Source organism: Tyto alba, unplaced genomic scaffold (assembly GCF_018691265.1).
Source record: "Tyto alba isolate M040663 unplaced genomic scaffold, T.alba_DEE_v4.0 Super-Scaffold_6, whole genome shotgun sequence".
In the NCBI taxonomy this organism is placed as follows: domain Eukaryota; kingdom Metazoa; phylum Chordata; class Aves; order Strigiformes; family Tytonidae; genus Tyto; species Tyto alba.
In genome coordinates this window covers 15,960,079-15,972,671 of record NW_024881327.1, presented here as the reverse complement: position 1 = coordinate 15,972,671, position 12,593 = coordinate 15,960,079, and the positions used below count along the sequence as shown (strand labels likewise).

General features: G+C 37.9%; 1 protein-coding gene across 4 annotated transcripts in view; it reads right to left on the bottom strand.

The window, feature by feature from the left end:
* The window catches only part of BANK1 (B cell scaffold protein with ankyrin repeats 1), a 155,178-nt gene that overhangs the window by 108,422 nt on the left and 34,163 nt on the right, over positions 1–12,593 (bottom strand). For all 4 annotated transcript variants that reach the window (XM_042808398.1, XM_042808395.1, XM_042808394.1 and 1 more), the window contains 3 exons: positions 3,404–3,552; positions 2,858–2,996; positions 961–1,103 (listed from right to left, as the gene is read on the bottom strand). In XM_042808398.1, the coding sequence (XP_042664332.1) occupies positions 961–1,103; positions 2,858–2,996; positions 3,404–3,552 (431 nt within the window). The remainder of the gene's footprint in view (positions 1–960; positions 1,104–2,857; positions 2,997–3,403; positions 3,553–12,593) is intronic.

Genomic DNA, 12,593 nt, shown 5'->3' with positions numbered 1-12,593 from the left:
TTTACTTGTACTTATAGTTGCACTATTTTTCTCCTGCAACATCCTGTTTTCTTAGAACAGAAGTGACTTGTACTTTGAAGGAATCTACCCCCATCCTTAATAGAACACTAATAATGCAATATATCATTTTTTATTAATCCTTTCGTTATGAGTATAACGCCTTAGGTGGTAGATAAGGTAGATTTGTCAAAGGAAAATGAGACTGTCTGCACTGGAAATACAGACTATTATTTTTGTTCTGGCTTTGCAATTACAATATAGACATCATGACAAGTCTGCTTGGGCTACCCACCATTCAACAAATGATACTTGAGATTCCATCCTTTCTTAATAGATGCTTTCTTTTCTTATTATTTTGTATGTGCCATTGGCAAAGGACATACTGCAGAGCACTGCAGCCTGCTGTGCTGATTTGAAACCCAGCTCAAAACCTGAATTCTTCCAAATATATGCAAAGAATCTGCATGGCAACCAGCAAACCACATGAATGATAATTCAGCAGCTGTAAATGGACTCTGTATGAATAGCAACTTACTGTCTTCCATACAAACTGTGCCAGAAAAATCCCGTTTTCTGGTGAATGAGTAATAATCCTCCAAATACAATGTGATTTTAGATTACTTGCTTCTGTTGGTTTTAGAACATACTAAAAAGAACACTTTACATGAAGAGGGGCATCACTACTGTTTCTTATTATTTTCATCCTCTGTAATGCAGGATGTTGTTCATTGGGCACATATAGCACAAAGGATGTTTATATCACTCTAAACAAAAATAAAAAAAAAGAAAATTTGTTTTCACTTCCCTGACTGACTTACAACTAGGCATCTCAAAGACAGGCCTCTGTAATCCTGAGCCTATTATTGAGCCATTACTCATTACTGTGCAATCAAAATCTCTTAGCTCATACAGGCACTTATAGTCTACTTTTTTTTATTAAAAATGCAGAAGTCAGCTTACCTGGCAAGTGAAAGCTATTGGGTCAACCACTTTCTTAAAAATGTGCTCAATCTCCTCTAGTGCAGTATAGTACTCAATCTGTGCTGTGGTCTTAATGACTCCCTTGCAGTAGACATTTACATATACAGGGCCAGCAGGAAAATCTAATAAAACACAAATCAGAACAGTAGCTGAAAATATTTTACAGTCCCAGATCACAGGTCTCAGGGAATGAGTGAAAGAACAGGAAAATATCACAGAAAATGCATGAAGTGGATGAACTGGATTTGAATTTCACAGATGATTCAGTGTAGTCAGTTTTTTATGCAGGTCTTTCAGTCTAACATACAAAATCTGACAAAAGAAAATACATATCTGTAAATCTGGATAAAACAAAGCTACTGTATTGCTTCAAATTAGAAAGATGAAAATGGTATGCTTCAGATTTTCAACTTTCCTTTGATAGACTGATGACCTATCATCAGCTCCCTTATGCATACAAATTAAGGAAAAGTTCATTTATTACAAATAGTAGAATTGCTATTCATCTTTTGAAACATTTTTCTTAACTGCAGGCAAGGTTCTCCAAATTGGATTTGAACTAGGCTGCAGAAATTGCAGTATAATTACTTCCATTCCAGTTGTTTATCTAGTAAAAGCAAAGGAAAGAGGCATTTGTACAGTCTGTTACTTAAGTATGACTTGCTCTGTGTATGCAGCATGAGCCCTCTTTATGAGCGCATTTTATAATTCATTAGTATTCACAGCACCAGGCATCCTGCTGTACCATACCAGTACTAGCATGGTTTTCTTAAATTCTAACTCTGCCCACAAAAAAGCAATAAAAATGGGCAACCCTGAAAATGGAGAAGTGTAATAGGGGCCAAAGAAACTAAATGAATAGAATATCACCTTAAATCACTTCAGTGGAAACTGCTCAAATGTTTTGTTTTGTTTTTTTTTTTTAATTTCTTATCAGATCAGCTGGACCTTTATTAAAAAAAGAGTACCCCAAAACTTCCAACTTTTCCAGGTTTTAAAACAGAAAAAAGTCTTCAGAGAGAAGCATTAAATACAAGTGACAGAAGAAAGAAAATCAAATCTGGGCTGCCGCTCTTTGCCATTTTTTTTGTAATATTTCATTTACTGTTCATATTTTATTTCTTCGTCCACTATAGAAACCTTCCTGTGATCAACAGTGTTCTCACAGAGTCATTCTGAAATAATCTTTTAAGATCCTTGAATTAGGATTTCAGCTTTCTTTCTATGAAATCCAGTTATAGTTGAAAGTTTAATCTTGACCATGCACTTCCCAATTAAGTCTCTAAAAACAAACTCTGCACCACCACAGTGATAAAGAACTCTCAGACCATATGTGGCCATTGTCTCAGGACAGTGTTCAGGATGAAAATCAGGCCACGGAATTACCCAAACATAGCTCCAAGAAGCCACTGTTGAAAACTGTAGCCTATATATACACATATATACATATATATAAATGGCATGGACATGAACAAAGAAAATCAATTATTTCCTGAGTCTGTAAGAATTATAGAGAGAAGTATAACCAAATTTACTGCATTAAATATAAAATGAATCATTTTAGTATTAGAGTAATAAGAAAAGAATATTAGCTTTGCATTTTATGGCAGTGATTTTGAAGAATGTTAATCTGTGACTAATCAATGACATTTTAAGTCTGCCACCTGCCATTTAACCACACAAAAACAATCTAATAGAACCTAGTTTCCCATAAATCACAAGGCCTTGCTTCTCTGCATTATTAATAAATGTTCTGTGTGCAAAAGCCGTGTACAGGAAACAGCTACAAAATAGTGGGAAGTGAAACTACTTATCAGAAAAAGTGAACAGTGTACAAAATTTTCTGCTTGCTTAAAGGTAAAGAATGTTTTCTTACCTAAGGCTTTCATGTACTTGACCTTCTTATTCCAAGAGGCTGGCTGTGTCCTAATTCGTTGATTATCTGCTATGAATTCTATTTCTAAAGTTTCATCATCTATTTCATCTTTCAACAAAATGAATATTTCACCAGGGTTCTATAAAATTAAAATATGTTCCCATTAGTCCTTCAGAGAATTATACTGAAATGTAAAATGCAAATGCAAACGTAAGTTGGAAGCGAAGCTCCTTCACCAACAGCTTTGTACAAAAAAATCGTAATATCAAAATATGATACCATCTCAGTGTTATCCTCTAGTATTTTACTGACATAAATGACAGAATTAATGCAGTATTTTAAATTCAGCTTACCTAACAATGTTTTAAAACAGTATTTTAAATGAAACAAAAGCACAATAAATCCCACTGCAGTCTCAATGCACTCTCATTTTAGCCCCTTATCTGCTTTCAAAACAGTTTTCAAAACTGTTATAGTATGAATGAGATTGCAGCGAGAAGAAACATTGACTGTTACCCTAAAGATTTTAGCATCCAAAAACCTTACCTCACATGATATTCTTCCTGGAAGCACCAATATTGACTGCTCATTAGTTTCTAAGGTTTCAGAAAGTACCTCTGTTTTAAAATCAAAGCCTGTTTTTTCTGATGCTCCTCTGATATTTGACAAGTTAACATCAGAGCTAGTCTGGTGATCTGAAATAAATAATGTGGAATGAGGACATTGTTAATAATCCTGGATCAACAAAACATGGCAATGATGTGGTTTCCAACATATTACTCATATGGCATCTGGAGTCACATTAAGGGCACCACATGAAAGCCTAGCAAAATTTATTTTCATGTAAACAAGGTGAGGTTTCCCCCTTGGATAAAGAGCTTGCCTCTGAAGTTCTGATCCTGCAGCCTTTATTTTTATGAACAGCCTCTGCTCATATGCTTCATCTTGCTATGTCAAAAGGGACGTGGCCTTTAGACCAAAGTTGTTGTGTCCACTCAGGTCACAGAGATCAGCCAGTTTTGTAGCCTCAAAAGAATAGACTCTCAGACACTGGAATAAACTGAGATGTTGTCCTGGTTTGAGCCCAAAGTGCAACTGAGCACCACACAGCTGCTCGCTCACCCCTTCCCCCTCAGGCATGGGAGAGAGAAAATAAAGGAAAAGGCTCTGGAATCAAGATAAGGACAGGTAGGGGTGACTCACCCATTATGATCAGAGGTAAAAGACAGACTCATTAGGGGAAGAAAAAAGAACATCAATTTAATTCAAACACTAACAACAACAACACTTAACAGAGTAGGACAGTGAGAGGCATTACCACATCTTAGAAACGCCTTCCCCCCACCCCTCCCTTCTTCCCCAGCTCAGTTTTGTTTCTGACTTCTCTAACAACTCCCTGCCAGTAGTGCAGGGGGCAGGGAATGGGGGGTGCAGTCAGTGCTGCCACTCCTTCCTCCTCAGGGTGAGGGCTCCTCGAATTCTTCCCCTGTTCTAGCCTGAGGTCCCTCTCACGGCAGACAGTCCTCCATGAACTTTCTCCCATGTGAGTCCTTCCCCTGGGCTGCAGCCCTTCCTGAGCTGCTCCGGCATGGGTCCCTCCTGCGTGTTGCAGTCCTCCCAGCACCAAACTACAACAGAGGGGATTCCCTCAGAGTCCCAGCCTTCTTCAGGCACAGCCACCTGCTCCGTGTGGGGTCCTCCACGGGCTGCAGGTGGGCATCTGCTCCACCGGTGACCTCCACGGGCTGCAGGGGCACAGCCTGCCCTCTCACCATGGGCTGCAGGGGAGTCCCTGCACCAGCGCACCTCCCCTCCTTCCTCCCCCTCCTCCTCCTCCTCCTCTTTTCTTCCACTGACCTCCGTGTTTGCATAGGTGTCCTCCTCCCAATTCCTTCTCAAAAGTCCCCACTCCTCCTCCCAGGTTCTGCTTCTTAAATACGTTATTGCAGAGGCACAGCCATCGTTCATTGGCTCGGCCCTGGCCAGAGGTGGGCCCGACTTGGAGCTGGGGGACCACTGAGAAGCTTCTCACAGGGGCCACTGCTGTAGCCCCCTCCCTCACTACACACAAACCCAGCACAGATTTTTACCACTCTTGCTTTCCCTATATGTAAAAAAGAACACACTACACGTTTACAACATCAGCCCACCTGTCTCCAGTAAGGATTTATGTGAGGGCAGTGATCCCTGTGACCAGGTAGCTATGGCATTAGACACAGATCTCCTTGATACAGACTCCAAAGTCTTCGCCTTCCTTCATAGACAAAATGATAGACTGAAGACATACATTTTTTGTGTAAGATATTCTGGGATTGGAAATGCTACAGCAGTCTACACAGATAGCTTGCAACCTGTTTCTTTTCTGTTTTGCTGTACCAGTAAGGCCCAAGAGCCATGGTGAATCCTTCACCAAATCACAGAATTTTAATGAGGAAATATAAAAGAACTGACAACTGCATCTGCAGAGATATGACTAAGCCTGTGTTTTAGATAAGCTATTCTTCACACCTGCTACTTCTCAGCTGTATCATTACTACTCCTTTCCAGACACTTTATTACCCTGTACAAAACGGTCTTGCCACCCATCTCAAAGGACTGCAGTAGCTCTTCATCACGCAGGATTACCCAGGATATTGCAGTCACCTAGTCAGATTAATGATATCATTCCAAGCAGCTCAGAGTTAAAAAAATCTTGACTGGCTGGTGAGAAAATATCCTGAGAGACATCAATAGTATCTTGTATTACTGTAAATTATGGAACACTCACAGTCAGTTACATTCAAGGACACAAATAACTTTTAAGGCACATCTTATTCTCTTAAATGGATGTAGAATATTAATATAAATTAGCGATGGGCAGAATACAGAACAGTAGCAATTTGGCTTTGCTCAAACAAGCACCACAGACATTTTAAGTTTTTTCCAAAAGCGTACAAGTGACTGAGGTACACAAACCACACAGTGCTTCTAAGTGGCACAGAACACTTTCCATTCAGCATCAGTATTGGTAATTTACAGTTAGTTGTCTCACCTTTCCCTTGCCTTTACTTCCCTCATATACACCAGTTTGTCTGCTACAGAACTTTCCCTTTCCTTATCAACCTTGCCTTGCTTAAGATGGCAAAGATTTAATAAACTTATCGTATAATATATGTGCCTGCTAAGTGAAGTTACACCAGGAAATGTGGTACAGAAACTTGGATATGCAATGTCTGATGCAGATTTTTTTTTCTTTTTTTCCCCAGAGATGTGCTTTCATTGTTAGAGAGATCTCAGAAAAATTAAAAAAAAAAAAAAAAAGGAAGTATCATTTATCCATGTTTTGTTGAGGAAGCTAAAGGTTCTTTGAACATCTAAGGTGGGCAGGCTCAGTGTTCATCACCAGCTAGTAAAATCTTTCCAGTCTACTCCTGCTTATATTCTCACGCCTTTAAGGCAAACTAATTCTGAATTTAAGATGTGAATTCAGTGTAAATTGGTAAAATTACACTGAGCCTATGTGTAGACATACTTTACTGAAGCAGTTTTAATTCCATTTGCTTTAATTTATTTTGAAAATTAAGTAGGCTACATTGAACAAAGACTAGTTTGATTCTGAATGAGAATCCACCTGGAGTTCAATGCAGTTTAACTAATCCAGCTCAAAAAGTCAGTACATTAATTTCTGATTATCATTGTGAAGACTAGACTTTATTTAGCACCACCCTTCACAAAAAGGAAGGCCTGAACCCTTGCTGAGGAAAACAGCTAGGATACTGTATGTCCACAGCATGTACTTTGGGAATATAATGTGTTCATATTTTTAGTTACTCATAAATTTTAAACTTAAGCAAATAGAATTTACTTCAGAAGACATCTAATATGAGGTGCATGCTTCTTATGCATTTTTTTTTGCCACTTCAGGCAAAGTAGTCTTGCAAAGACAAGAAACATTTCATTATCAGATTGACAAAATGGGAAGACCGAGTAACAAATCTGGTAGGCACTGGATTCTCAGATGTCAGCTTTCTGTCATTGATCATTCTCAAGGATCGTGTGGATGCATTCTAATCTATGTGAAGTTTATGACAGCTTTATTTCTACAGTCTGCACTCTACTTACTGAAGATGACAGTAGTTACTTCCACGTTTAATGTCTACCATAATTCATCTACCGAGAAAGTCAGTGCTAGAGCTAACAAGTTGGTTTAAATTAGGATAATGTTTTCCTCCCACATTATTTGCATTTTAATATTTTTATTATGCCTAGTGACATATAACTATAATATCAGAACATCAGTGCAGTCAGTATTGGGATTACACAGCCCTACAGTCTAGACAAATTAAGAAATGTGGCTCTTACATTGAAGACTTGGATATTTAAGGGAATGAGGGATTCCCTTGCTGACTGTGAAAGTGGTTAGCAATTTATTAGCTAAAAACCATCATGCAAGACCTCTTTCACTAAATGTCAAGTGTACCTGACCATCAGTGAAAGCCATGTACAGCAATCCAAGAATAACAGGGATCTATATTATCACTACTATATATTTAATAACCAAATTCCAGAGCCACCATCTTCAGCACTCAGATTCCTACCAGCAGTTGCACACTATCTGTCATAAAATGTAGAACATAAAACAACCACGTGAAGTGTTATTTGTAAATGCTGAACAAGCAACACACGAGAGATTAAGCAAGCTTTGGCTTGGTGGCATTAACTAAAACCATGTAGCTCACAAGGGTTTAATACTACAGTAATGAGATTCTAGTAATGCAAACGGAGAAATATATAGGCAATATTTGTTTAATGCAGGCAGAAGGTGTTGCCTGAGGTACAGGTCTTTTGAACACTTACATTTTGGACATCTTCACTGTGAATCCTCTTTACAGTCTTGCTTTTAATCTGAAAGCAATGGCTAGGGAGCTCCACTAATTGCAAAGGCTTTCAGAAAAATGATCATTTAACAAGAATTTACAACTGTAGGTGAAGATTAGCTTAAAAGAAACATAAAAGGAACATCATTATAATGCTGGAATATCTAAGAGAGAGGATTTATTAAATGGTAGTTGTGGCGTAGTGAATGTGTTCTTTTAACATTTTATATAATGGTGACCTATCTGTGAGGTTCTTAAAATGTAGCAGTAATGATTAAAATAATGGATGAATAAAACCAGACCCTTTCTTGTAGGATCTAAGTATAAGAAATTATTAACTGTGTTTAATGATGCTTAGACAGCACTATGAGCTAGAAGATAAAAAGAAAGGAAAATCTCTGATAATCTTCCCTTGAGTATTCAGGGCAGCTCTGCTGGGAATTATCATCTATTAGAGAGGGTAATGCTCCATTTCCATCAGGTTACTTTTGTTGGCTTACTTTTGACAAGTATCTACTGCTGATGCTCACATTGCAAGGACTGACCTTAAATTTAAGATTATATTTAAGTAATAAAATATTACACACATTTACTGTAACCGTTAATCACTTCATTGGGTACAGTTCTGATGTTTTCAATTTTACTTCAATGTTCTCCCTTAATTCATGTAACTTCAATACATCAATTTGGAATATTTCACACAAAATCTTTGGAATGCGTTACTGCTTTCAATTTAACATTTTTAACGGAATGGATGAAATTACTTTGAAATTGCATTCCTTTGCATAAACTGAGAAATTTTAAGGAAGCCTCACCAGACTCTTGTGGATTTGACAATTAATGCCTCACCATGGCGTCTGAACAACTTTCATGCCACATTCAACCTCACCTCCACCCCCAAATTCTAACATTTCAAATACACTCTTTAGCTATCTCTATTGCAGTCCACATGAGGATTATAAATTGTCTCTGTCTTTGATTACTTGTCTTTGAGTCAACAATGTATGTGACAGATTTGGGGTATTAAAAATAGCAGAAAACATGAACTTATGAAAGATTTATGTGTTTTCTAAGGCTACCCATGGAATGATTCTCACAGCTAAAATTTAGTTGGTTTTACAAAAGCAAAATGTCCACTAGCTTTACAAATTTCAGTTCTTCCTCAAGTCTTGCTAAAACAATGCTAAGCTGAAGAACTGAAACTGCTTTACAAAAAAAAGTCCTCATTTAACCCTGTATCATACAACATAGAAGAGGATAAGAAATATGGGTAAATCAGGTTAGGCAGATGACAAGGACTGGAAAGGTAATTAAGCACACATGGCCAACTTGCCACATGAAAGAAAAGACAGGGTTCAAAGGTTAAAATAAAGAGGATTACAGGGAAGAGCACTTAGGCTAATTTCAGCATATCATTTAAGTGTAGGAGTCATTCCATGTAATATGGTAGGACCACTCTCCAGCACAATGTGAGGTACAGGCAGAGGTAGTCCCACTAGGTTCTGTGAGGTATAATTGAAAAGGTGCTCGTGTGTAAGTGACTTCCTTGCAGTTCAAAAGCTTAAAGTCCAACATGTGTGAGTGCTCTGCAGAAATATGGATGAAAGTGGAGTCATACAGAAAAAAACAAAGTAACCTTCTGCAGTGTGGAAAAATCAGGAAGAAATACTTATGTACATCATATTCTTCCTGCAATCCACCATAAATTTATCACAGACATTTATGAAAGTTAATCCTCTTAAAGTATGAGCATTTGTAAATGCTGTATGAACTCAGTGCAGCAGAGTGGGATTGAAAGGTAGCCTCCAACTGCATAAATTGCTCTATAAATGACTTGAGAAAGGCTGTGAGAAACATGGAGGCAGAAAACATCCAGCACACTGGGTTTCATTCAATGAGCCTGTTTTCCCCAGCATGAACACAGGATTTATTCATTTTTACCATAAGTCCTTTCTAAGATATGATTTCAAAGCAAATCCCCTTTTCTGCTCCGCTGAAAAGTTTTCTTTTACTAATGGTGAAAGAGAGCTTAGGAACAGAAGGGTTTCTAAAAACCACAGAGAATTATTTAATATATACTCAAACATATAAACGTCTAACTTAAATCTTAATTTCTTTCATTTGTTTTCTATCATATATTAATTCCAGACCAAGGTAAACATATTCATTATTGAACAAGCCTTAAACAATGTTTTTCTCTATGCTGAATCATCTTCTTTTGCAAATACATTGACAGTTATCTTTGTTTTACTCAAAAGCATTCTCAGTCTCAATTTCTCCTGCATGGTTGAGTTCTTGTCAAAAACAGTAGCTTTGTGTGAGTTGCTCTATTTTGCCCAATTCTCCAAAACGTTTCTATTACTTTATTTATGGTGAACAATTTCTCTTGCAAATAAGCATTAAATTGACAGTTCCCTGAAAAGCTATGAAGAACAGTTTTTCCTTTTCTGAATATCTGGAGTTGGTGTTTATGTCATCTTAGCAACTGATGGTGCTGCAATTTTCATTCATGTCTATTTCTCTCCCATAACAGAGCAAACCCTGGAACCCCCCCACATCTATTGTTTTATGCATTACTATATATGTGTAGGCAAAGATTGATTTGATGACCAATGTGCTTACCCACCTGTTCTTGTATTATTGGGTATTTTCTTGTACACCACAATTCACCACTCTGATATAATTGTAGCCTAATGGAGTCATCATAAAAGCATCTAAACACAATATACAAGTCTTATTATGTATAGCCATATTGGATCTGATAGTAAAACCAAAAAATCCTACCTTCGAATAACCCTAAACCAGCAAAAAGCAATTTACCATGTATTTATGAATAATATTTAAGAAATAATTTACATGAAAGTGTAGATGTTTTTTTAGATAGATAGATAGATAGATACACACTTTCATATAATTTTAACTGTGTATTCAGAAGCAATCTAAGGCTATGACAACCAACTAGTTCCTAACTGGTCTGTGGCTTGGAAGAAAGATTTGACTTAAACTCAGAAACCAGTGCTTTGGTTAGGATGCATACATTTAGAGGCTTTTTGGGACTAAGTATATCTTCTACTATATATCAATTCATGTTATTGTTTTTACTGCAATCAAATAAATTAATTTCAGCTGCAGCAGCAGCACTAATAATATGACCACTCCACTGAGTTTTTGACACATACTAAGGCTGTCTCAAAGAGTTTCTAAACTATTAGGCACACTGATTAGTTTGGAAATAATAACTATCTGCCTGAGGTCATTTAGGTGCTGAGCACAACTGCTGTTGGAGCCCAAGCCTGTTATTTCCAGTTTCTACACTCTGCATACTTTCATCCTGCCTCTTCTCCAGGAAGTCTGGCCCTCCGTGTGCACCAGCAGTTCTCAGTTATTAAAGCCTAATGTTTTATTAAAGAGTCCATCTATCCACTTCAGAGTTACTGGATTTCTACAACGGTAAGAACACTTCGGCATTTTTGTTCCATTTCTCTGTGGTATCTGCACACACATATCTCACCTCTGTTTCAGTGAAGGATTATACAGCACTAAACCTTGCCCAAAATCTGAGACATGCTGTTACAACAAGAGACAGGTTGTCCTCCTGCTGGTGACTCAAATTACCACTGAAGACAAAAGGACTGACAGAAGAGGCATCCAGGGTTGTAAGAAGACTTACAAAATTTGTTTGCCTGATAAAATGGCCCTGCAACTTCCTTATTATTCCAAAAGGGCTAGCTCCAGCTGACTAGTGGCTTTATTATCTCTAAACTACAATTCAAGCCTCTTCTAACTGGCCTGGCACAAACAGCACACTGTCCTTGGACACCGAAGTGGCACATGGCTACATTTTGAATTACACAGATATAAAAGAACACAGCTAGAGAAGAGCATTTTCAAATCAAGACATACTTCAGGGAGGCACACCTGGTAGGCAGGGCAAAAGCTCAGATTTCAGGCTGAATAGGGGTTTCAGTTTTTACAGATACCACGTCACCTTTAAGGAACTACTAGTGGGTAGCCATCCTTTTCCCTCTTGGCCATGTTTGAAGCTATTCTCTTGATGACGAATATTCTTTGCAGTCATCAAAGTTCAAAAATGACATGGCTGAATGGTCACGAAGTTTACATAACTGAAAAGTCCTTTAACAACTGCACTGGGAGAGGCTAGGGGGAGAGATGCTGGTAGCTGGCATTCTCAGCCTTTGACCTGCTCAAAGTACAGGATACACATCATTAATAGTACCTAAATGTTTACTGACAAAAGACAATATCCTCCACATTATAGAATCCCCTAAATCAGTCTGGTAACAGAAGCTAGCTTGGACTGCAGCAGCACATTTACCAAATAGTGTATCTTACTCTGAGTACGACAGCAAAGCTCCAATACCTGCACAGGGCTCTTATCAACGCCTGGATGAAATTTATGGTGTTGTTCTTGATCCCTAGAACTCTAAATAACATGGGATTTATCTATCTAAGAAACCACCTGTCCACCCATGCCATGCTGCCAGAGCTGCTGTCAGCAGAAAGACTCACATCAGACACATTTGGTATTAAAGAAGGAAAAAAAGAAGTGAGTTGTCAGCAAGACTGACTCACTAGGGGACAGGCTGCTTTGCAATTTACTCCCACCTTTGGTTTGAAACAGCTAAAATCTACTGACCCTTAAAGCAGGCTAAAAGGTACACTTTTCTCAGGAACACAATCAAGTGTGATATTTTTAGATATACCTGAAAACCATGCTTGTTTTCTCACTCCTGATTATATTACTTTTGTTAGAGTTATGAACAGGAAAATTATCTGAGGTCTTTATCTTTTAAGACACTGTCCTTTAATACAACATCTAGACCCCAGAATAGGCACATTTTACTACAACAGGATTTCTG